The sequence below is a fragment of the Mercenaria mercenaria genome, chromosome 12 (assembly GCF_021730395.1).
Source record: "Mercenaria mercenaria strain notata chromosome 12, MADL_Memer_1, whole genome shotgun sequence".
Classification (NCBI taxonomy): Eukaryota; Metazoa; Mollusca; class Bivalvia; order Venerida; family Veneridae; genus Mercenaria; species Mercenaria mercenaria.
Genome location: NC_069372.1, coordinates 52,605,208 through 52,632,717, shown reverse-complemented (window position 1 = coordinate 52,632,717; position 27,510 = coordinate 52,605,208). Strand labels below are relative to the sequence as shown.

The 27,510-nt window shown below is 36.1% G+C and overlaps 1 protein-coding gene across 8 annotated transcripts in view; it reads left to right on the top strand.

The window, feature by feature from the left end:
* LOC123535096 (sesquipedalian-1-like) overlaps positions 1-27,510 on the top strand; it is a 46,245-nt gene that overhangs the window by 6,518 nt on the left and 12,217 nt on the right. The window contains exons 1-4 of one of the 8 annotated variants that reach the window (XM_053520064.1): positions 900-984; positions 22,998-23,081; positions 24,849-25,011; positions 25,329-25,754. In XM_053520064.1, the coding sequence (XP_053376039.1) occupies positions 25,580-25,754 (175 nt within the window). In that variant the 5' untranslated portion in view covers positions 900-984; positions 22,998-23,081; positions 24,849-25,011; positions 25,329-25,579. The other 7 variants (XM_053520066.1, XM_053520065.1, XM_053520067.1 and 4 more) reach the window with 7 other exon arrangements.

The following is a 27,510-nucleotide window of genomic DNA, read 5'->3' as shown; positions in this document are numbered from 1 at the left end:
GTCAGTTTTGACATTTCATTGTATGAAGCGAAGAATGGAAGTTGCTTTGGAAGTGATATTTTTCAATGTGTTTAGACCAGTTTAAATCTTTGGAGATGGTTATGCCTAAGTATTTAGCTGCCTCACATGTTTTAGCTCTATGTTATGAAGTTTGTAGGGGTAAACTACAGGATTTTTCTTTCTAAAGATTCTAAGGATTTCACATTTGTCAGAATTGAACTTCATGGACCATGCCCTCTCCCAGGTTTCTAAGCTAGTGAAACTAGCTAGTATAGTAATATAAAAAAATAGAAACCAATAATGAAATCTATTCAAAGTTTGCTCACGGTAGCACAAAAAGAAATTAATTTGTTTAAATATTTTGATAATGTCTGTCAAACTGAAATCACCAGCTAATACTAATCAAAACATGAAATATTTGAAAATTGTTTATACCATACTTTTCTGTTCTTGTAGATGTGTAAACCGCCACGAAATTATTCGGCGATCGCAACATATATTTTTGCCAGTTAAATATTTCACTTGAAAAAGAACACCATGAAAGACAAACGGTAATTCTTATGAAGAGAAAATTTGCATAAGTTAATTAATTTAAATTATAAAATAATAAAACTTTCTTTTGAAAATGATGTGGCTTTCCAGTTGATTCCGTACACAAATCCAGTCACCTTACCTAGTTTTAATGCACTATGGAGACAGAATTTAGTAACCTAATTTTCAGCTCTTGATGACCCAGTATTGTATTGTTCTGAAACCCCATTGAAGCCAACATTCTGAATAAGTTTCAAGATTGGGAAAAATATAATATATATAGATCGTTTAACAAAGTAATGGTCCGGGTACCGGAAAAGGAAAGAATATTTAGTTGCATATAACCGTAGAGGGCCAATATTTTTGTGTCTTCTGACCTTATTGAATACTCTTCAAAAGAAGGTATCGAAAGCAGGAAAAGGTTTCCGTTTTGATGTTTTTTACGGTTTACAGGTAGACTGGCGTTTAAACAAATGTTTTCCCCATTTTTTCTTTCCTGTCGTAAAAATCTTGAAAAATAGCCAACTGTCTTTCGTTTTGATTACCGTGCAAACAGTTATTGTCGAAGTGCTGTAGTACTGACAGCGTACCAGTTGCCGGACAAAAATCAGTTTTTCTTTCATTATTACAGAAATTTTACAACATAAATGAAAGCTACACGGTATGAAGTGTTTCGTATACTTACATTTGAAAAAATAATTGATACTTAGGAATTATTTAAAAGTAAGGTTCAGCATGCCCATTCACGCACTGCAGTACGTGAATCACGTACAAAATATCAAATGCACGCATAAAAATCATTTGTTGGGGGTACATGCACGCAGAGATTCGGAACTCCAGTTCAGCTGCAAAATCGCTGTTTATTTCATAGCGCACTTGCCAATTGTTTGGTATGGTCTAAAACGCAGATCCGGTCAACGAACGTTATAATTTCGTTTCCATCACCAAATTCTCGGCGTAATTGTCAGCTGTATAGAGGGGTTTGGTAAATGTTTTAGTCGGACGTCACACGGGTCGTGTGCAAAAAAGAATGGATACGAAACGCAAAAAGGCATTTTAGCTTTAATAAACTCAGCAAAAGGTTAACAGTATTTTATTTTTCGATATTTAACTGCAATTTTGATACACATTGCATATCTGTAATAGTTTGGGCATTTATTATTGATGGACGAATTTTACCAGTCTTCAGTTGACTGTATGTTATTTCGGACGAATCGTGTTCCGTTCACGAAATTGGGAATACATGAACCTTGCTGAAAACTTATTTATATTTAGTATAATATAGGGAGGGGTCTTTTGATTCAGAATTTCCTATCTTAACTTTGGAAAAACATTTTACATTTTCTAAAATTATCTCATCTGTTATACCCACCCACGAGAGTTCTGTATGAAAAAACAAACAAAAAGAAACATTTAATATACAAATTTCAGTAGTTAAATAGAAAATTTTCAGATCTGCCATGTAGTGTACCCCCAAATTTTGAAGTGTACCCCTATTTTGCAAAAGCAGGGGGTACATGTACCCTCAACTTTAAAAATGAGTGGGCATGCTGAGGTTTCTGAGAGGCTCAAACCACAGCTAGTCAAAATAATTGGAAGTGTCTAGAGGTACGGATCCGTACCTCTAGAATCAGATTCTAGAGGTACGGATCCGTACCTCTAGACAAGCCTGTTAGGGGTTTTCTAGGGGTACGGACCTCCTTTTTCTAGAGATTTAGGGTTATTTATATCTTATTTTTTGTTGAAAATGAAATAACAGATAAGTTTTAACTAGTCTTCACTTAAAACTTGGATCTAATTGGTTTACAGATACCAACGTTCACCCGATTGTTTACCTTCTCTTTCAAAACCTAAATAACCGAGGATTTCCAAATGAATAAACTGTTCCGTGCCGATTAGTTTGTTGTCAAATAAACTGATGATAACAGTTAGATTAATGAATGAATCTATCCCTTAAAGTCTATTTCAAATTCAGCAAAAAAAAATAAATATCAGGCATAATAATATGCACCAATTAATTTTGTTATTTAACAAGGTATAATGATAATCGGCACGGAACTGATTGTTTAATAATCAATTAAGCGACATTAAGTAAAAGAAACTGTTTGTGAAAACGCCCAATGTATCTCGTAACGGCTACCAAATGTGTGAAAAACATAAATACACTAAGGGTTAATTATCAATTAAAAACAGTTTTTCCCCAACATATTTAACATTATTTTGTTTAAGCTTTATATCTTTTTTTTCTGCCAGTTCGAATCCTCGTGATTTATTTGGTGTTCCTCGGTTATTTACGTTCCGAAAGAAAATGTAACAAATCGGATGAACGTTGTTATCTGTAAACCATTTAGATCCAAGTTTAAGGTGAATTCTGATGAAATGTTATTTGTTATTTCATTTTCAACAAAATTTGAAATGTAAATGACCCTTAATCTCTAGAAAAACGGAGGTCCGTACCCCTAGAAAACACCTAACAGGCTTGTCTAGAGGTACGGATCCGTACCTCTAGAATCAGATTCTAGAGGTACGGATCCGTACCTCTAGACACTTCCAAAATAATTTGACGGTCAGATTGTTTTATGGAAGTGGCTATTCTTACGGTCCCATAGGAATAACCTTGCGGGCTATTCTTATGGCTCTCACATAAGAATAGTGAAAAGCCAGCCGGTGGCTATTCTTACGGCTCTCCGTAATTTATCGTAAGTATAAAATACTTATTTTTAACCGAAATATGTCCGGAAACGATTGTTGGTTGTACAGGCATAGATGTAAATACATACATTATTAATATAAGTAAGTGTTTTCAACTAATTTAAAACCAGTTAGAGAATGATTGATCTATGTTTCGTGTATATACATGCAAATTTTACACAGCAGTATTTATTTCTTACCACACTAAACATGTTTGTTGCTCTTTAAATTAGTTTGATACTTGACGTTTGTCACACATGTTTGCATCAATTTTGACCAGATGTTTTATTTGTAACACAATGACCAAATGTGATTACATGTCATTTCTAAAATGGGCTGAAAATATATCAACTGAGGCCATCCTTAAAAAATTGTTTGTTTGCAGTAACGCGACCCAGAATTTTTAGTGTGAGTAGGTAGGTAGGGATTTTTTTTTTTTTTTTCATTTTTTTTTGTATGCTAATTGTACAACACCTGCATTTCCTTTTTAACCCCCTGGTTTATACACCTTCTGGGTACTAACACTTCTCTGTAGAATGCTAACTTGATTGTAACATATCTGCAAGGGTGGTAATTTTCACATAGTATGAATACTAATATTACTAGTAATATCACCTTTTTAATAACAATAAAAACAACAGATTATAAGCCTGACACCAGTCAGAAACAGAGCTTATTATCGCCATTTGAACTTAAAAATTTAAGATTATCAATATATTTAACAAAAATAATTGGCCAGACCTTTTGAATGTCCTTGCACTGGCTAGGGTAATAAAAAAAAACATTACATTCCTTAGGATTCAGCATTGAAGTACATAGCAAAATCTTTGATATTTTAATACCCTGTAGACCCGAGTCTGATTACTAGCGCCGCACTCCTTCAAAGCCTATGTATCATGTAATTTTAAGACAATACTTAATTGTTTTACATTGTTTACTCAGGGCTTAAGCTATGTTAATATTTTAGGGAGAAGTCATTTCTTCCTCAGCTAAGATTATGGAGAAGTGGAGTGATTTTAGGGAAACGTGGAAAGATTTTTAATAGCGCCATGACAGGCAAGTTTAAAATGGAACTAAATATACTTAGCAATGTAAACCTAATTTCTTATCCTTGTGAATCTAATGTGATTAAACTGCAAATTAAAGTTTTTTTCACTCTTGCAATGATTGCCTTAACCAAGAAAAGCCTAATCTGAATATGAATACAATTAAAAAAAGCTAGGTTAATTCCATATCAGCAAAAATAAATCAAGCTTCCAGTGCTAATGCACTCAAAGTCAAAACACAAAAACCCATAAAAGCATTTCACAGTCACTTCTTGAATTAAATACATGTCAATAGCAGTGACATCGCTATGACATCACACATAATACAGGTCTTCTTTGATCTGCAAGTGTCTTCTTTGATCTGCTACTGTCGGCACACATAAAAAGAAACAGTTGGCAAACAGATTAAACCCAGTTTCTGATGGCAGGTGTCAAAAATTTGCATGAATTTCAGTTACATTATTTAAGTCACAGAAAGTTTCAGTAATAATAATTATGTTTCTAAAGTCTGTGTTTTGATAAGTAGGAAAAAGTGGACCCATGGAAATTTGATTTCACGCAAATAGGAAAATCTAGAAATGTAAACATTATGGATTTCTTTCGCTGGTTTTAGTCATTGCATTGAAAGGATGCTTAACTTTATAAATAAATTTTCAGGTAAGAAAATTTTGTTTGTCTAATATGTTTGACGTTTATTGTGCTCTTTCCAAGCGACTTGTGCAGTGTCACTGCAGTTTTATCCTCGGGGCAGATTAAAAAGATTATGCAACGACAAAAGATCGAAACTAAAATTATTATTTGTTTGCAAAATTGTTTGAGAAATTATGACAGAATGATATCCAAGAATTTATCTTTCCCAGATGTTTTACGTACGAGAAAAATCATTATTTTACAAATCTAAAACTCGGTTAAATACGTCTGCAGTATTGAACAGATAACACTATGTACCACGATTTGTCCATGTGGAATTTTCTAAACAACTTTTTGCATAATTTTGTAGTATATCAGGAAATCGACAGGGCGTTCGGTAGACCCGAGATTCTGGGTTTTCACTCGAACTTATCGAGAAAAACTCGTATTTGACCCGCGCAAAAAAAATCCCGTGCGTCGGCTTGACAGTTCAGTTCAGTTATTTAAGTTTAATTACGGTCCATCCGCCCTTTCAGACACAATGAAGCATAGAAATGCCACGTAGAGTATAGACCGCGAACATGCCCCTTATCATGTTCTTAAAGTATGTTTTGGTTCTAATGTAGGGGTATTGATTACCACTCTGCAATTTCCAGAGAGTTTCGGACAGGAAGGATGAATTTAGTAGCCAAATTGAGACTGTAAGTACAGCAGCCAATGAGACCTAATCGTACTCCAGTCAGGATGTTACAGTATGTTTTGGGAATGCAAGCTCTCGGACCGGACCGGTCACGCGTTCCTAGCGTAGACAATATAGTAGAAGGAGAAGGCGAAGGCGAGCTGAGCTGTTTTTCGGACCACTGGAGTCTCCCGCAAATCCATGCCACCCAGGAAAAGCAAACGCATCTTGTAGCCACTCCTGTCGTATTCGTTGATGGAGCCCCTTGTCTTCGGTCTGTGCTGTGTTAACCGGTCTTCACCCTCCCCTCTAAGAGAAGCACGTTGAGCGTACCTTCTCTTTTAAGGCTTGGGTCGTTGATTGATGAGGTTCCATCTCTGGCCACGGCTGGAGCGGTTGTTCTTGCCACTTGTAGAAAACACAAAACGTCCCTTCCGGAGCCACTCATTTTTGAATTTAGAAAATGGTCTAAATTGTATGCCAAATGAGAAGAAGATTTTACTAAAAATGTAGCCAAAATTTAGAAAGAGTTTTTTTTTTTTTTTTTTTTTTTTTTTTTTTTTTTTTATATATATATATATGTATATAATTACTTAAAATATGTTAATATGTATTTACAAGATATGAAAAAACCGAAGACAACACAAGTACTAAGCTTGAAACAAAAATTTAATTGAATTTATTTTTTTTTCCGAAGTCAATAGGAGCCTATTTCTAATCTAGCATTGGATGGTACATTTTCTTTTATTTTCATTATGTCATATGTTTTTGTAGTGTCAGGGCTATTGCCAAATAGTTATAGTGTATAAACAGATTGTAGCACCTGCACTTTTTCTATATTGCCTGTCATTTTTCTTCTTTGCGTTGCAGTTTGGCCAAAAATTCATAACGACAGGCTGTGTTTGGATAGCTATATATTTCATAAATGCTGTTATATAGGCTCCATATTTGGTTTTTGCAATACCAGGATATGTACCTTTCTTAAATTGCTCTTACTATTATTCTACATTGTTTGGTTTTTTGGTGACAGACATGCATTTTCTTCTTTTTGTTGCAAAAATCGTCTAAATATCCTTCGATGACCTAATTTCTGAAATATTCTATTACTGTCTTCTGATTGGCTGAAAAATTTACTGCCTTAATTTGATTGGTTCTTACTATTGCTTCAGTACTGTGTGTCTTCTTTGCATTAAATCATTATTAAATTAAGCTATATACAACATAGGTTTGGCAAGATGATATTCCACTGAGTATTTATTATGAGTGCCTTTCATTGTACCTTAAAGGGAGCAAACAGTGCACGGTGGGAGCCCAGTTTCATATCATCTATAATGTACAGTCAGTATCCAGCTCATAAGTGGGTTTTAAAGCTAGGGGCCATGGTATCACTGTGGCACTCTTCGGTTTTGTCCTTCTACTGACTGAACATCTGCTTTACCTGTTTTATTTTAGTGTAAGAAATATAGTAATTACTCGGTGCAGTCAGACAGGTTAATCTAAATTATATCAAGTATTCTGGTCGGGAGGTACGCCACATGGTTGGGTTTTGATGCCTTTTTTACTTGATTCGGGTTACCCTGCAGACATATGGAAACCATGTATTGTACTTTCCATCATATGCATCTGGCCTCAAGCTCATAAGGAGAAGATCAGGGTTCTTTTATTTGTTTGGAATTTTTGGTCTGTGCGATATGCTTGGGACTTTGTGGCATATTAACAGACCTGTCTTTCAGCCAGATGCATACTTGACCTTACTTGGTGTATTACTTATATTATAATAAATATTTGATTTAATCTTTTTATTCTGTTTTCAGTTTTCTTTGGAGTTCTGAAAACGAGTTTAACTAAGACCATAAAACGGATAGTAATTCTACAAATCGCGACAGAGATGACAAGAGCTCTAAGCCAATCAGCGCTCTTCTCTTATTTGCCGTGTTCGGCTTGAAAATGTAAACAATCTGATAAAATATACTTGTTACTTTGATCGCGTTTTTTGTTGTAGTATATTGATCAATTCCATCAATATTTTCTTTTCACAATGTGAGAGGACTTTCTTATCGAATAAGTCCTTTAAGTATTATTATCTGTGTCTGGTTATGCCAGACCGGTATGCCATTTTCTTCATTTCGTTAGGTGCGTTCTTTTGTAGACTTACAGTAAAAAGTGAATATTTGTTGTATGGCATCATAACATTCCATTTTCATGTTTTTGAAAACTTTCTACACCTTTCATATTATTAAATAAATGCATGTTTTCTTACTGTTAAATGGTTTTGATGATTAGGTAGTCAAAAGATAGGTGTTTGGTCGGATGATACTAGGCTAGGTGGGGTGTTGTTGCCATTATTTGAGGGTGGGGTGCCTTTAGTCCTTTGGGCCCTTGCTTTGTATCATCCTTGGTATGCATCCCACATCCAGCTCATATTTATATTAGGATAGGCTAAGGGAATGATAGGCTGTTGGCTATTTTGTGGGACCTGTCCTTCAGTTGGATGCATACTTGACCATACCCACAGTACTATCTTTACGTCTAATTATTAATATTAAGGCTAGGAAAAGAGAATCTAAAAAATACTTTATACAGTATGATGCTACTGTGTACAGTACACTAATGCGTTGAGCTTAAGCCTAAAATCGGATAGTAAATTTACCAATCACGACATAAGACTCTAGAGCTCTCATCCAATGAGAATACTCCTCTCCTATGCCGCTTTCGGTATGATAATGTAAACAATGAAACTAGATTGATATTGTCTAAAATTGGGTATCATTTTGTCGGTCACTATTGGTTTTATTTTTGCCTTATTCTACTGATAATTCAAATAATCATAGTCTATGTGTTTTTCTACTAGGATCACTTACTAAATAGTGATTCTTACGGCTAATTTAGCCAGACTGATACCTTCTTTTCTTCCTTATGTTCATTGTTCGAAATACATTTCTGTGACATAAGGTTGCCTATTCTCGATATAATTAAAGTTTGGTCAGCTGAAATTGGTATAATCAGAATTAGCCTTTCGTCGAAATCCGAAAATACAAAGACTGTTTCTGCTATACATATTGCCACATGAGTGCAAAATTTAGCCTTAAAATTATATTAAAGGTATTTGGATGCATATTTTATCATGCATACAATATTATTTTTACTTCCAATTATTAATATACACATAATTAAGCAAAGAAAAGAGAATTCCAATAATACATAGTATCGTATGATCCTACTGTTTAGTGCTTTTAGCTTAATCTGAAAAACGGATAGTAAATTGACCAATCACGACAGAAGAGACAATAGCTCTCGTCCAATCAGAGATCACCTTTCATCTGCCGTGTTCGGTATGAAAATGTAAACAATGGAAATGAATCTGGGTATCATTTTATCAGTCCATATTGCTTTTAGTTTTTGATTGATTCCACTAATATTTCAAATATTCACTGTCTGTATGTTTTTCTACTGGGATCACTTACTAAATAGTGATTCTTAAAGCTAATTTAGCTAAACTGATACCCTTTTTTCTTCGTTATATTCATTTTTGAGATATCTCGGGTGTGAAAAATTTTGTCTTTATACCCGATTTAAGCTATTATTGTTTATATGGTCTTTTAGAAATAATAAAAAATGTAAGGTATTAATTAGTTTTGAGGTTTCTTTATGAAAAAAGTAAGGTTTTGGTCGGATAATATTCGGCTAGGATGGTTATCGTACTGCCATTATTTGGGGGGTAAGCTGTTCGGGCTTTCGGGGTCCATACCTCATATTATCCATGATATGCATCAAACATCCGGCTCATAGGGGGATAGGTAGGGATCTTAATTGTGGGGTTGAGGGGGTTGATAGATAGTAGACTGTTGGCAGTTTATATAAGACCTGTCCTTCCGTTTGATGCATACTGACCAGTCCTTATTATTGTTATGGTTTTACATAAATAATCCAGGAACAATTTATTTTCTGTTCGGTAATATATGTTTGGCGACCAGACTGACCTACTTTGAATACTTTACTTGACGTGCGATTTTCATTGGTCGCTGGAAAAGCAGGTGCGTGCAGGTGCGCCGTAACTTAAGAAATCAAGTCAAGTCTTAAATGAAAGCCCAACTTTCAACCCTTATATATTTTTTTTTGTGTTTTTAAATGCACCCCACCCTTTATTATTTGCAATACTGTAGTTATTTCGGTTTGGAAAAAAAGGGCGTATGATATTGAGAACGCCTGTGAAAGAATAGATCCTATACCCAAAATTCTTATTTCCATTCAATTGCGCCTGAATGTGCATATTGCCAGTAAGTGAAATTTTCCGTGGTCTTTGTTTTTGGCCACTTCCCCATTCCGAAATGTAAGGTTTTCCAGACTAATTTTAAAAAATACTTGTGCAGATTGACAAGTATGCTTAAAATAGAAGTAAAAATTGTATGTTTATAATTCCAATCTACAAGAGACTCGGTTGCTTGTGTTTTGTTCATCTTGGCAGTTGTATGTTAAGTTAAGTATTTCCTATATTGGATTATTGTATATCCATATGTAACTGAGGAGGCAATTCTCATAAGACCTATACATTGAGATTGGAGTTAATTTTTGTATCATGAGTTATTGACGCCCTTTACCCTGATAGTATATTGTTCCTATAGCGTGGTATACCAGTGCTAATTGCCTTACATGGTATCCTCCTACTGGGAGGTGCAGATAGGAACTTAACCATCCTGGTTCTTGACGTTTATCGAGAACATTTTATTAGATGTTAAGTTACATTAGATAGGAGTGAGTAGTGCTCGCACCTGCATCACCTCCATCCAGTCCGCGCTTTTGCTGTTATTGCATATAGGTCAATCCGATTTTGAGCTGAAGCTCCTTTATATACCACCGAAGTAGGTCAATCCGAAAAGTTGCAATTTTTGGGCGCGGACCGGATGGAAATAAGTCAGGTGCTCTTTATAGCTATGAACAGATATATTGTTTTATTTAAGAATTTCGTTAATTTGAAATTACTGCCCTGAGTTCATTATTGAATATTTTCCAATGAAGTTTTCAACAATATTTTCTTTGGACCAATATGGTTATATTGGGATATGAAAGTTTGCCAAAAGTAAAGGGACCTCACAGTAACTTGATTTTATGCGGGGGCTGTTTTTTTGGATAAATTGATCAAAATAAAGTGTTTTTTGGCGTGTTTTTTTGTTATTACAAGTAAATGCGAGATCTAGAGCTTTGGATTTTTTTTTGTCATTCTGCTCTATGGTTCCACCTTGTGGAATGTTTACTTATTCTTGTTCCCTCTACTTCTGGTTTTGGTCAGGACAATTTTTTTCCTTCAGTGCTGAGTTTGTTTATTTTGGTTGCCGAATTTCCTTATTGGTATGTCCCTATGAGAATTACCTCCCTTTGTTAGGTCGTACATACGGTATTTATATGCAACATATGAGTTATTTATATGTGATTTTTTGTATCTACAACAAAATTATATAGCAAAACAATGATAACAATAATAAATACTATTTACAACGTATTTGGGAGACTTTCTTGGTGCGGGACTCCTTTTTTAAAGCTATTTAGTGTACTTTGCTCCCATTTATATGAAGGTCCCCACCTATTTTCTTCTCTGTCTGCTATCTCTCCCCTCCTAACTCATTATACGTGTTTAAAGAACATGATTAAGTGAAGATCCGAAACCCAGGCATCTCCGACCAGTACAAGTAGTTAGTCGCATGTTTAATTACGTAATTGTCAATACCAGCAAACAGGTGATCAGGGCTAAGAGGCAGCCGGACAGCACAGCCTGGCTAGAGGATTCACCCCGTCCTTAAGGGTTCGGGATAGCCATGATTAGCTTTTCCTCCGCCCGGCTATACCACCCAACCGCCCCCCGTGCGCAGCACAGCAGTCAATACATCCGTAAGGATTCACCCCGGTCCTTAAGGGTCCGGGATAGCCATGATTAGCTTTTCCTCCATCTGATATCGCCGCAGTGCCATCCCTATGCCCCGTCCCCCATCAGCTGGTATATTTTTAACCTAACATTTAATTTTCCGTTTACATTTTACTTAAGTACCCAATTCGTTTAATATAATCAAATAGAGCTGTCCTAATCTGACTTGCTTTATCAGTGGGGGGTTCTAGTAGAGTGCTTGAGGTAATATTGGTTTGACCTAGCCTTAATAGTTCACTTTCGAGATCAGACCGCTGGGTATTGAATCTGGGACATCGAAATATTATATGTTCGAATGTCTCCGGTGTTAGGCACTGATCACAGTTTTTGTCTATGTTCCACCATAGCTCGCCTTTTAGTCGTGATGAACTAAGCTTGAGTCTGGTGTACATTTCGTCAAATTGCCTAATGTGACTGTAAATAGGAAGTTTAGATGGAGGTTTCCTATTGATGCATATATTATTTTCCCTACAATATTCCTGCCATTGATTATGAAATTTCGTTTTGACCTTTTCAGCTATTAAGCTGTTAGTTTCCTGTACACTTAGTTTGATTGGATAGGGCATACCCCTGAGGCTAGCTTCCTTGGCGCATTGATCGGCTGCTTCATTTCCAGGGATTCCTATGTGACTGGGGACCCAGACTATTGTTATGTTAGCTCCCATTTCCTGAATTTTCGTACCGGCTTTAAGAATTTTATCTAAGAGTTCCGGTCTCGATTTTGAGTGACCTGATTGTATTGATTGTATTGAGCTAAGACTGTCCGTTAATATTGCAGCTTTAGACAATTTGTGCCGTAATATGATTTCGAGGGAGATTCTAATGGCCGTTAATTCACAAGTATATATGGACAGGTGACCATCTGTTTTGAGTTTATACTCATGAAGTATTGCATTTTGACCTCTGCTCTGATATGCGACCATACCCAGACCAGTGATCTTTTTTTGCGGATCTTTACTGCCATCAGTATAGAACTGCGTGCAATCATAGTAATGCTGTAAAATGTGCAAGTTCGCTGTTATAAGACTGTCTTGCCTGTCGTCAGTTTTACTAATTTTCTTTGTAAGACTGATATCTATTGGGATGGGTGTGACCTTTTGTAGTGTGTCGTAGTAGGGTTGTTCAATTTGAATATTGTTCAAATTGTATTCGTTTTTTAACCTTAATATTAGTTGTGCGTATGGTAATTTGAACTTGGGTATTTTATGTGTTCGGTGTTCATAGGCTGGGTCTTCAACCGTATCATTATTGATTGGTAACCTGGTTTTTTGTCTTGATGACCGGACCCAATACTTTAACATGCTTTTTTCCCGTTGTAGATTTAGTGGTAATACCGCTGTTTCTACATGTAGTGGTAATGATGGTGTGCCTTTATAACATCCTGTGATAAGCCTTAGGGCTGTGTTTTGTATGGTCTGTAGTTTTTTTAACCTGGTGTCAGATGCTGAATTGTATATGATACTGCCATAATTGATTTTGCTAAGGATAAGGGCTTGGTAGATTTTTTTTAAACAAGATTTGTCTGTGCCCCAATTTTTACCTTTTATAGCTCTCATTACATTTAGGTCCCTTTGACAGCGTGCAATTAAATCTGAAATATGAACCTCCCATGTCAAGAATTTATCAAAAATCATGCCCAGAAATTTGGCTGTTGGTTTATACTGAAGCTGATGGTTGTTAAACGTAAGTTTTGGAAAAGCTGCATTGTTTTCAGGTATTACTCTAGATCTTTGTTTGTGTACTAATAGAACCTGTGTTTTTTGCGGATTGACTATAAATCCCCACTCTTTGCTCCATTCACTGATTGCATCAAGAACCAATTGTGTTTTATTAACTGCTTCTTTAGCTGTTCCCGAGATTACCCAAGTGGCGGAATCATCTACGAACTGAGAGATATTAGCATGATTAGTGCTATGTGTGGAATTGAGTTTCTTAATGCAATCATCAAATGTGTTCATCAATAGACTGAAAATTATGGGACTTAATACGCTACCCTGAGGACAGCCGTTAAGCGTTTCTACTATTTCTGAAAATGTACCATTAAATTTGACTTTTATTAGTCTGTTTTGTAGGAAGTCCTTAATCCATCTAAGCATTCTACCCCTTATGTTAATTGATTTGAGATATGAGAGAGCCCCTCCATTCCATAATTTATCGAATGCGTTACTTAGATCGAGGAACACTGCTAATAAATATTTGCCTTGTATTTGGGCCCGCTTGCAGTCTGCTTCTAGTCTGGTCAAGTTATCTTCACATGAGTGATTGGCCCTGCAACCAGATTGGTAGGGGGAAAGAATGTTTTCTTTTTCTAAGTAGGAACACAGACGTGGTTTTATCATTTTTTGCATTAGTTTGGTAAAAGTTGACGTAAGTGATATGGGTCTGTACGAAGCCGGGTCATTTTTATCCTTGTTAGGCTTAAGAAGAGGTATAATGATTGCTTCGCTCCAACTACTGGGTGTTTTACCCTCTTTCCACGATTGGTTAAATAGTTGTAGCAGTGTCACCTTTGATTCCGTTGGGAGATTTTTAAGTATTTTATAGTGAATAAGGTCTTCCCCCGGGGCCCCGGATTTACAGTTAGCTAGTGCTTTTTCTAGTTCAAATAACGTGAAATCAGCATTATAGTGTATCTCTGTAAATTGTGGTTCTTTCTCTATAAGTTTATAGATGACCTTATCTTCAGCTTGTTTTCTATTAATGAAGGTTTGACTGTATCCTTCGTTACTACTGGCCTTAGCATATTGATTGACTAGGGCTTCTGCTTTTTCTTTTGGGTCAGTTATAACCGTGTTATTGATCATGAAAGCAGGGCATGATTTTGGTTCGCTACCTTTGATTTTTCTAATAAAATCCCATAGTTCTTTTGAATTAGTTCTGTGGGTAATTTTACTACAGAATTCTTCCCAAGACTCTCGTTTGGCTATTTTAATAGTATTCTTGGCTTCACGTCGGGCTGTCCTCCATAATTCATATTTAAGGGGGGTTTTGTCTGATTTATAGTTCCGCCTGCATTTTTCCCTATGTTTAATTGCCTGCGTGCAGTCGGGGTTCCACCAAGTTTTCGGTATTTTGGTCTTGAGCGTTTTAGTTTTAGATTTGGGGATAGTTTTGCCTAAGATCTGTTGTAGTTTAGTTAAAAATTCATTAAAATTATCATCTATGGGAATGTCTAGAATGTTATAGCTTAAGTCTTGTAAGCAGAGATGCCTGAATTCCGACCACTGGTTGTCCCTCGCCTTATCTACTAACCATTTTTCAAGTATTATTATATTTTCCGGTTGTATTTTAGCTTTTATTTCTGTAATTATTGGTAGATGGTCACTGCCCAATGTATTATCGACCACTAAAAATTCAGATTTATGGTGCAAATGCGCTGAAATTATTGATAAATCTAGTGCTGAATCTAGTTGATTTGCACTTTCTGATATTCTTGTTATTTGTCCATCATTTAGAAAGTTTAGATCATTATCATTCATGAAATCTAATAGATCATCCGCCTCAGCATCACTTCTATAATCACCTTCTGGATTCCAGCAAGTGTGTTTTAAGTTAAAATCTCCCATTATTATCGTATTTTCATCTAGATTAGTAAATAGATTTGACATATCGGTGTAGTTGTTACTTTCATTGTTTTTGGCGTAATAGTTGTAAATATGGTATTTTTCATTTTTGCCGATAATAGTGATTGCTAATGTTTCTGCTGATGCGCTATATCTTATAGATTTTTCTTTAAACGAGATTCCATTTTTCACATAAATGCACAGACCTCCTGCTGCTGAGTCTTCTGCGCCCGGGCGTAATTTACTGATTGGTTTCTGGTACCCCTTAAAGTTGAAAGGCTTACTTTTTGTTTTTAGTTTTGTTTCCTGGATACATAACACATCTATCGGCTTTTCTAAAGAGTCTAAATAATTTTGTAATTGGTTGCATTTCACAGAGTGGTCAGTTTTCATACCCCTGATATTCCAAGACATGATGCTGAGGCGAGATCTGTTACTTATGTCTATTTGTTTATTTGCCTCAACATCATTTACCGCCATTAGTTATAATTTATCAAAGTGTTCACATTATTATTTGTTTTTATGTTGTCCTTAGAACTTAACATCTTTCTTCATGACTAGACCAGTAGCGTTTTTCAGCTACCATGAACGGATCCGGAATTAAAGTTCTGTATCCATTTGTATCAATAACTGGCCTAAATCCGTACGGTGGGACTAATGGTAGTCCTATGTGATGTTGTTTTCTCCTGATGGGGAGATTACGGACTGTGTTAATGTGGTTTTGTGAGCTTGTGAGTGTTGTGGGTGTATGTTTATCTTGTTGATTTGTGTTAGTTATTTCTGGTGTTGGCTCCGTATAATCATTGTTAAGTGCCGTTTTGGCTGCGACACCAACGGGCGGGTTGGTAGAACCAACATTATCAATGTTAGGCTGACTAGTGGTCTGTCTGTGTTGTTGTGTTTTAACGGGTGCCTTTTTGTTACCCCTTGATGGAACTAGTCTATTACTGAGAATCTGTTTGATTTCATTTTCAGACTTATTTGCTAGTTTTGGTGCCAATTCTGATATTATTTCTCCAAGGTTGTCATTAGCTATTCTGATAGGTGTAATAATGTTTTCATTGCGGCATTTAGTTTCATAATCTGTTTCGATTTTTTTGTTTGCCTTGCTAAGTTTAAATTCATAATTGAGATACACCGGACATATTTTGCTGCTTGCCCAATGAGGCTCTGTGCAGTTTGCGCACCTGACGATGTTGCTTTTGCATGCTTTAAATTCGTGGTTTTCTGCGCATTTAACACACCTTGATTTATTTTTACATCTATTTTCTATATGTCCATGCATCTGGCAGTTATTACACCTAATTGAGCTTAAGTAGCAAGGGTTTATGTGATAATTTTGTTCCTGTAGTTTGAGTGATGTTGGGGCCTCCTCAGAGTGAAATGTTATGGTTACCTGGTTTTGATTTTTGTACCTCCTTGTGACATCTTTAATATTGTTATTCTCCATTAATTTGGTTCTGAAATCATTATAATTCAATTCATTCGGAATATATGCCCAACCCCTTGCATTATTCCCTATTTTTGACTTAGCGGGGGCTCTTTCTCTTATTCTTAAATTAGTATTTCCATGTTCAAAATTTAACGCTTCTACCTTCTTATATGAGGGAACATTCACATAGATGGAGCCTTTATCCTCCCTTAGATTGGAGCAGAATGAGTCCCCCAGGTGTCTAATGAAGGCTTTCCCTATCTCCTGTAGTTTATTTTTGGACATCCCTCCCCCAAATGTACTTATAATGAGGGTGATCCATATTACCCCTGGCATGCTCTTTTCATGATTTCCCGGGCTACCCGGTACTACCTTTTGTTTTTTGGGAGAGCTTCGGTTCATTCCCTTTTTATGGACCGTGTTCCAATTTCCCGGCTCTTCCGGTACTTCCGGCCCTGTATTCGGTCTCCACCATACTTCCGGGGCACTCCCATCCAACAGTACGGACTCATTCACCGTGCCGGTGTATCGGGTCTCGGACGTTTCATCCTCACTGGAGGATACATTGACCAATGTTTTGGGACTCCTGACTACTGGGGTTTTAGCTACTGAGATTATTGATATTTCTTCGCTTTGATCGAGAGATATTTCCTCTGCGAGGAAATGGCTCTGTTCTGCTAATGGCGATGTTTTGTTTCCCTTAAGTTTTTGTTTCCTTCTAGGAGGAGGTACTGGTGTGCTTGTTACCGGTGGTTTCATTTTTGACACTTTTAGAACAAGGTTACCGATATATATTCTTAATTCTTAAATAATAATTTAATGAACAATGATGTTTTGCTAATGTATTTGTTAAATTAATATAAGAACAGTCTATTTCCCTATGAACTGATTGTCGCGCACCTGTCAATTGTATAATTAATTGTATCGGTCCTGTTTTCAGCCGAAATCGGATTGACCTACTTATTTTATAAACAAAACCTCCAGCCAATCACAGTGAAGCAGGTGCGCGTGCCGACAATTCCGAACAGTTTTTATAATCTAAAAGTATTGAAAGGTAGACTATAAATGTCTGTCTATGTATAGACTGATCTTGTGTTAGTAGCTAATTCTATAATTTACCTTGACCTTTTCTTACTTCTTGTCTTGTCTTGTGACCTTTTCCTGTTTTCTTGCACTGACTGATTTTTAACCTTGTAATCTTAAGTCCTTAACTGTGATAAATTATTAATTATATACTTCCAAAGCACCTTGATTCCTTAGATTTTAAATTAATTAATAATATTCCTATCTCCTTAATCTTAACACTTTGATATATGAATTTAGCATTTAAAACCTATTCTTTAAAATTTCCTATTAATTCCTTTATCTTAATATTAATCTTAAGAGCACGTAAATTTTGGTAGAACCTGCCTATTCAATGCGCGTCGGCTTGACCCGAGGAAATTTCCTTTTATGCGTCTCGAGTTCGAAAGAACTGCCCCTTGTCAATCAAAATCCCGGTGAATTCGAATATTGTTCGCCGCAATAAGCGGAAGTATGGCAGTAGGCGGAGCTTGGTATATTAATCAGCTTCTGGCAGATGTCAATCATGCCACGCGCCGACTGACACGTGGGCTTCTCGCGGTTTGTATTTGATACAATAATGTCCGTCATTGCCAAAGGTATTTATTGATCAATGTGTTAAAGTTAATTGATAAACAATGCATAGAAGAGCAGCCTATTATCGTATTTGTGTCACTTGTTAATTAGCGGTATACAGAAAGCGTAACATTCACACATTTTGTTTCTTATCGGTCATATCGATCATTCATGTAGTTGAACCTCAACGAACACTGTCTAGGAAAACTTATACAAATACAAATAGTTACCCAAAAGAAATAACGAAACAGGAAAGAATAAAAACATGGCACCGAAAAAAAAAAAAAATTCCGAGTTTTTGGTTAAAAAATTGTTTGAGTCGCGGCGATTTTCGTGAGTCGGTCGCGTTACCGCAAACAAACAATTTTTTAAGGATGGCCTGAATGACTTCAGTACAATGTATTTTAATACGAACAGCCGTAGGAATAGCAACCGGCGGGCTTTTCACTATTCTTACGGGAGAGCCGTATTAAAGAATAGCCTATGAGCCGTAATAATAGCCACTTCCTTGTTTTATATTTGTGATGGTCAGTCTAACCATCAAAAGGAAAGGAATTTACATAAGCTATCAGCTTGTTTTCCAATCCATGTATTTGACCTGTAAAAATTTGTTGTACATGTTATGTGTATGTTGCTTCAAAAATAAAAATATTGTTTAAACTAATCCTAAAATGTTCAAAGGACCAAAATAATTGAGGATAAGTCACAGTACACAGTCATGTAAGGTTATATACAGTCATGTAAAGTTATTGGCCCAGTTTTATCGCTTGCACATACTGCCATGTAGACGCAGTAAATATTAATCGTGTAAAGTACATACATGTAGGTAATTCAATCACCAGAAAATTCGTAATTTTGAAAACTATTTGATATTTTTTTTACGTTTACAAATCAAGGAGAAATTGAAACCCCGTTTGATACTTGTAAGTTTTATTTGAATTTATCTCCTACCGGTATTTGCAACAAAATCAGCATTTAAACCCAAATCGGCAACGATGACAATTTCATTGGAAATTTCCTCCGCTATTTTGGTCTTTTGAGTGGAGACACTGCCCATTTGAAAAAAAAATGTCTCAATATTTCCTAGGATCAAGTCAAATTAGTTGACTAAAAGTAAAACCTAAGCCTGACTGCCCTGAGGTGTTTGAAGCTTGGTCAGTAGATAATTATAGGAACTGTCCTACTTGTCCCAAAATTGAAGGCAAAAAATCCCAAATTCAGTTGACAAAAATAAATGAATGTTAATCTGGTATCTGAAAAGTGCATGCCAAAATCGTAATACAAAAATCTTTTCAAGGAAATCTTCACTTCAACAAATTCTAGTGCCACCAAATGTTTCAGCAGACTACACTGTGCACTACTGATACTGCCTTTCAGTCGAACACAGCACTATCAAGACAAGTCTGCAACTGGATGGGAATAATTATTCTTGACAATAACTTTCTCCAGTTGTTTGGTTCAGTTGACTTGATGTAGAGAACAGGTCAGATGGAAGAGGTGTTTTGAGTGGAATATAGACATAATAATGTCTTTTTGGCTTTGGGTTCGGATGTGGTATTTTCAAGGACAACCTGCTTTGTGCAATTTGAGAGAAAGTTCAGGGCATTTCCTCAATTATTGTTGAGATTCTAAAGGAAGTGCCAGTGGGGAATTTTGTTTTGTCAAAAGACTTGAAAAATCCAGTAGAGCTGTAGCTATTAGTTGGATTTTGTGAAGACTTCTGACTTAGTAAATGATTATTAGGATGAGTTGTGTTTCACATGATCAAGTTCAACATTTCCTGAAACCATACTGTTTATGCAATAATAAGTTGTAGCATTCCAAGCGGGTTATGATTTTATTGTGAAGTAGGCAGCCGAGGATGACATCAAGAAAATATGGCAGTAGTTTGCAGTTACTGATTGGTTTCCTTTCTTGAAGATTGGAGTGAGAAGAACTGGTTTCAAGCTGGAAAAAAGATGCAAGGCAAGGGATGAGTTCTTCAGAGTTATGTTTCAATAATCTGGTAGGCATTTTGTCAAGGCAAGCAGCTTTGCCAATTGTTAAGTTATTCAGAAGTTTCAGAACACCATTTAAAGTTTCAGGGTTTGTATGTTGAGATCTTGGAGAGTGATCTGGTATAGTAATAGGTTGTCTGTTTGAAATTTTTCAAATTGTAGAGATTATGTTGTCACCCTTGCATTGGTTTCCACATCAGCATCAGGGAAGTTCCGCATATTAGCAAGTTTCTCTAAAACTACTTAACCAAATGCTATCAACTCCACACACATATTTGGCATCATGAGATGAGCTCACAGGATACGTTACCTAACTTACATTTTGTAACTTTCGTCAAAAGTTTGTGCCTTTTTAACTTTAAAATTTTGTTAAAGTTTTGCATATGTAAGCAGGTGTCTCTTCAACTACTGGGCTAAATGCTTTCGAACTTCACACATGTATTTGACATCATGAGGAGAGGACTTCACAGGACTAGTTACATAGATCTAGCTTGTATTTTGTCAAAATTATGCCCCTTTTCAACATTACAATTTTTGTTTAAAGTTTTGCAGTTACATGTAAGCAGGTGTCTCAAAAAACACTAGGCCAAATGCTTTCAAACATAACACAAATGTTAGGTAATGATACCGCGACCAATACACCCCAAAATACGGTAGATATACATTTTGCTAAATGGTACTTTACTAGTCCTTATTAATTTGCTTTATCTCATGTGCGTATTTATAATTGTATAGTAAATGTGTATGGGCTGGAGGCCTTAAACACAATAAACTAGTTAGTTTAGTTTGTTTGATATGACCTTACATAATTCAAGCTTTTATTTTGTTAAAATCATGCCCCTTTTTTACATAGAAATTTTGTAAATTTTGAAAGTAAGCATGTTTCTTAGAAACTAAATGTTTTCAGATTTGTCTCAAAGCTTTTGTATGTAGGGGGAAGGGCTTTAAATAGTCAAGCAAGCTGCCATTAGACAGCCCTTCAACAAAGTATTATACCGAAAGCTTTCAAACATTATTCAAAAGCTAAATACCATTTAAGGAAGATCTCAATTGTTTTTTTGGATCAGTGTCCAGAGGGTTTAGTTATGGACATTTATTAGCCCACCATCATCAGATGGTGGGCTATTCAAATCGCTCTGCATCCGTGGTCCGTCGTCCGTCCATCCTTCTGTCTGTTAACAATTTCTCGTTATCGCATCTCCTCAGAAACTACTGGGAAATTTTGACCAAACTTTGTCAGAATGATGTATTGGTACCCTAGTTGTGTCCCCCTGAAAATCAGACTGGTTCAACAATTTTTGAGTGATTTATGGCCCTTTGTTTATTTTTATAATTTACATAGATTTATATAGGGAAAAACTTTGAAAATCTTCTTGTCCAAAACCATAGAGCCTAGGGCTTTGATATTTGGTATGTAGCATCATCTAGTGGTCCTCTACCAAGGTGATTCAAATTATTTCCCTGGGGTCAAATATGGCCCCACCCCGGGGGTCACATGGTTTATTGAACTTATATAGGGAAAAACTTTGAAAAACCTCTTGTCCAAAACCACAGGGCCTAAGGACTTTGATATTTTGTATGTGACATCAACTGGTGGTCTTCTACTAAGATTGTTCAAATTATTCCCCTAGGGTCAAATATGGCCCCACCCTGGGGGTCACATGGTTTACATAGACTTATATAACTTATATAGGGAAAAACTTTGAAAATCTTCTTGTTCAAACCACAAAGCCTAGGGCTTTGATATTTGTAATGTAGCATCATCTAGTGGTTCTCTACCAAGTTTGTTCAAACTATCCCCCTAGGGTCAAATATTGCTCCACCCCGGGGGTCACATGGTTCATATAGACTTATATAGGGAAAAGCTTTTAAAATCTTCTTGTCAATAACCTACAACATTCAAAATTGGACCACATGTATAGTTTTGAGTGGCAAGATGAACCTTGACATATGTTGACCTTGATTTTGACCTAGTGACCTGGGTATCAGTATAATGAGACTGGATGGGGTATAATGTCATGTGTCTAATCACGATATTCTCAGTGAGGCAGAAATATAAACAGGGGTGTTTTTGTCACTGATACAAGTAGACACTTTTTTTTCATCACTGAAGCAGGTTTAACCCAAATACACACTTGCACATTGTCCTCTGTTGAGTCTCCATGGCAATGAGGTAAGGGTCACTACCTCCTTGCCTCTTAGTGTCGAGGCCTGCTCAAATCATCATGTATGGAAGCCATCTTAATGACTTTCAAAAGGTCCGTGCTTCTACCCATGTGTGAAATAGTGTATGGATAGGCATTGGTGTCCTCTACCATTAAAAGTAAGATATGAATTGTGTACATATGACCAAAAACACAACAAAATATAGAAACAGATGTCTACTTAAAACTTCTCAACCATTAGACTGACAAGAGAAAGGATGGCAGTGTCAGGCACTCCGCCCCTGAAGTTACTGGTTCAGATCCACCTGAGGTCATTTTTGTGCATCAGTGGTGTTTGTTCCTTTTTATTTCAAGGAAATAAACTGTGGAATGAGCAGTTGAGCTGAAATTATGTAATATTTGCTGGTTTAAAATTGTTCAAGTAATGAAGTTTGTCAAACTTCTAGGATAATCAGTAAATAGAAATGTACACTCATTCAAACTGCAAACAATGTAAAAGGAAGAAATTTCTTTGTCAGCATTGGCGAGATACTGTCCAGTTTTATATTCAGATTATATGCCTATTGTTAGATAAACTTAAGATTAGTTTTACATTAATACAAGGAAGAAAAGAAGAAGACACATATACAAGCAGATACTAGTCATTACTTTGTGTCCAGGTATCAACAGTTGAAGGCAGCTGGTGTTAAGTTTTATCTTCTTTTCCAGAAATTCAGATTGAAAGAGTTCTCTCATATCATCTTCGACAGAGGTTTATATGCACATGTGGACTTCCAGTGGGATTATTAAAAGGTAAGTAAAATGTGGATACAACTGGATTTCAGTGAGACTGTTGGTAAGATGCCCATCTGATTTATATTCAGAAGTTGAAATCCATGCATTCATACCTCAATGAAATAGGTGTTATTGTCCAAACCATGGACCTACGAGCCTGATTCCACAATACTGGCTTCAGCATGACATACCTTGTTGTAACAAGCATCTGATCTAAACCTCTTAACTATAAGATTAATTTAAAATTCAGTAATTAATCTTTAGCCTGCTGACAGCAAGTGATTCTGCCTTTGCGACCAGTGCAGACCAAGATCAGCCTGCACATCTGTGCAGGCGGATCATGGCCTGCACTGTTCGCTGTTCAGTCAGTAAATTTTCAGTGAACACCCCTTTGAATAATAAATAATATTGCACAAATTGAATGATGGACCAGTCCATTTTAGAAATTTAGCAGGCTAAGGGTTAAGGAAGTATCTCCATGAGATAGTACTGTCAAGAGGAGTGTCCAATGAGCAAATATGTTGATAAAGGATACTAAATCTCTCGTAACTTGTTCATCTTACTGAGATACTGTGGAATTGCATGAATTTTTTTTTATGAGAATAGATTTTTTATGGGGACTTCATGGATTTCAACTTGTGAAGCTGAAATGAAAGGGAATTTTACTTATTCATTGGGATTTAATTTTGTGGATTGACCGACTCAGGAAATCACTGAAAAAATAGTCCCCCATGAATATTGGTGATTCCACAAGTGTTTGAAAACTGCCTACTTTACTTCTCAAAATGAATCATTAAGGTATGATAAGCAACTGGTATAATAATGCAAGAGTACACTTAACCCTTATTTTGCTAAATTTCTGTAATGAACTTCAACTTGTCCATCTTCCAATTTGGACAGTACCATTAAGCATACCAAAAAGATACTGACTGAATGGCGAACAGTGCAGATCTTCATCAGACTGCACAGATGTGCAGGCTGATCATGACCTACACAGGTCGCAATGGCAGAATCAATGTTGTCCAGCATGATAAGGGTTAAAGCAACATTACAAAGTTCATAGATCAGCAATAAGTCCGTATGTAAATCTGAGCATGATTGGCTTATGTGCTATAAAGTATATGATTTATTAGATGAAAGTTACTTCAAGTAACAAATTTTAAGAATTTGGAGGAAGTACTGGCATTCTGGCAAGTTATTGCTCAAGAAAAAAATCTTACTTCACCAAATGATTTCTGCAAATAATTTTGTTTTATCAAGCTTTCCTTAAGTTTCCTAATTATTCCAGAAGAAAAAGAATATTATAACAGAATTAATCATTGCTCTATCCATGAATCAAACTCATGACTTCTTGATTAGGTTCTACCATACTGTTGTTATCCGCATAGGCAAATAAGAAAGAATGGGCAAAAATTTCCTGGCAAAATGTTGATAAGATGCGAAAATCCAAGAATTATATTGGTTTGTCCTTCTTTGTAAATTAAGTACTTATACAGCTAAAATGATTCAGGATATGCACATATAATTGGTTATTATAAATACTTGTAAATAAATAGATCTACTTAAAAGCTTGTCACAGCTGTTACATGTAATGAACACAAGCATTCAGCTGTGGTTTACATACATGTATAATTGAGTGTAATTTTTGAAGTGTCGATCTAGTCAGTGATTGTTAGGTTCAAATGTTTTTGTTGAATTACTTGAAGTTATTTCTTAAAGATCATCACATTATCTATTAAATAGGTAGGTCAAAAGGTTTTAATGGTTTCATATTCATCATTTTAGGTGTGGATGTTTTATCTACATTTGTATTTAGAAGTTTTGATCAGTTAGATCTGAATTGGGACCTCCGTGGCAGAGTGGTTAAGGTTGCTGACTTCAAATCACTTGCAGCGTCCTCACCAATGTGGGTTCGAGCATCACTTAGGGATAGAATTCTTCCTGTGAGGTAATCTGACCAGCTGACTTATTGAAGGTTGTTGGTTATACCCAGGTGCCTGTCTATGATGAAATAATACCCAGGGAGCAACTGAGGTCTTCAGCCATGATCAAAAGCTGGAAAGTCGCCATACAACCTATAACTGTGTCGTTGTGATGTTAAACAAAATAAATAAAAAGAACTGAATTGCTTATATGACTATATAACTGTTTAAATTGTTTTGTGGAAAAAATATTTTGTACATCCCTTCATCCAGTTTGCAGTAGCTGTCATGAAGTAGGCTTCTACTGGTGTATTTCTAATTGACTGTTATGGTTATTTTGCAGTGGTTGCTGAACAACTTTTGAAAGGCCTATTATTCACAAACATTAGAAGTAAACTGTGGCAATGTAATTTCTAAAAAAAAATCCATGAGATGTGAAGTTAGAATAATAGTAAATGGTGTTGTTCCAGTGAGGACTCCACAAAGTTTAAAAGCACTGAACAAAGATGATGTGAATTCAAATTTTTGTCTGGCAAACATTCTATAAATGCTAAACAGTTAGTAAAGTGATGTCATTTTACGGAATTTGTAACAATGAAGATCAATGAGAAAAGTTTATCGAGGTACGCATGTTCCGGTGCACCGCCGGACAAGGAGGGGTATCTGCACAAGCGGGGAGACTTCAACAGAGGGTACCAGAAAAGATGGTTCATCCTGAAAGGAAACCTGTTCTTTTATTATGAGAAAAGAACAGATAAAGATCCTTTAGGTAAATATTGTTTCTTTGTCAAATGGTTAATACAAATAAGAGGTTCAATTCAGTCACTTTGCATAATTTTTCATACTGATTTAAGGACATATATTGCTGAGAAAGTGACATTCAGTGCCCTCCTTTTTAGCTCACCTGTCACAAAGTGACAAGGTGGGCTTTTGTGATCGTCTGGTGTCCGTCGTCCGTGTGTACGTGCGTCCGTCCGTGTGTAAACTTTTGCTTGTGACCACTCTAGAGGTAACATTTTTCATGGGATCTTTATGAAAGTTGATCAGTATGTTCATCTTGATGATATCTAGGTCAAGTTCGAAACTGGGTCACGTGCGGTCAAAAACTAGGTCAGTAGATCTAAAAATAGAAAAACCTTGTGACCTCTCTAGAGGCCATATTTTTCATGAGATTTTCATGAAAATTAGTCAGAATGTTCACCTTGATGATATCTAGGTCAAGTTCGAAACTGGGTCACGTGGGGTCAAAAACTAGGTCAGTAGGTCTAAAAATAGAAAAACCTTATGACCTCTCTAGAGGCCATATTTCTCAATGGATCTTCATGAAAATTAGTCAGAATGTTCATTTTGATGATATCTAGGTCAAGTTCGAAACTGGGTCACGTGCGATCAAAAACTAGGTCAGTAGATCTAAAATTAGAAAAACGTTGTGACCTCTCTAGAGGCCATATTTTTCATGAGATCTTCATGAATATTGGTCAGAATGTTCACCTTGATGATATCTAGGTCTAGTTCGAAACTGGGTCACGTGGGGTCAAAAACTAAGTCAGTAGGTCTAAAAATAGAAAAACCTTGTGACCTCTCTAGAGGCCATATTTCTCAATGGATCTTCATAAATATTGGTCAGAATGTTCACCTTGATGATATCTAGATCAGGTTTGAAACTGGGTCATGTGCGGCCAAGAACTAGGTCAGTAGGTCTGAAAATAGAAAAAAAATTTGTGACCTCTATAGAGGCCATATTTTTCATGGGATCTTTATGAAAATTGGTCAGAATGTTCACCTTGATGATATCTAGGTCAGGTTCGAAACTGGGTCACGTGCGATCAGTAACTAGGTCAGTAGATCTAAAAATAGAAAAACCTTGTGACCTCTTTAGAGGCCATATTTTTCAAGAGATCTTCATGAAAATTGGTCAGAATGTTCACCTTGATAATATCTAGGTCAAGCTTGAAACTGGATCACGTGCGGTCAAAAACTAGGTCAGTAGGTCTAAAAATAGAAAAACCTTGTGATGTCTCTAGAGGCCATATTTCTCAATGGATCTTCATGAAAATTAATGAGAATGTTCAGCTTGTTGATGTCTAGGTCAAGTTCGTAACTGGGTCATGTGCAGTCAAAAACTAGGTCAGTAGGTTGAAAAATAGAAAAACCTTGTGACCTCTCTAGAGGCTATATTTTTCACGAGATCTTCATGAAAATTGGTGAGAATGTTCACCTTGATGATATCTAGGTCAAGTTTAAAAGTGGGTCTAGTGCCTTCAAAAACTAGGTCATTAGATCAAATAATAGAAAAACCTTGTGACCTCTCTAGAGGTCATATTTTTCAATGGATCTTCATGAAAATTGGTCAGAATTTTTTATCTTGATGATATCTAGGTCACATGTGCTCAAAAACTAGATCACTATGTCAAATAATAGAAATAACGACGTCATACTCAGTTCAACACTGGGTCATGTGGGGATAGGTGAGCGATTCAGGACCATCATGGTCCTCTTGTTTGTGGAGGAATGTGGCCGGGGCA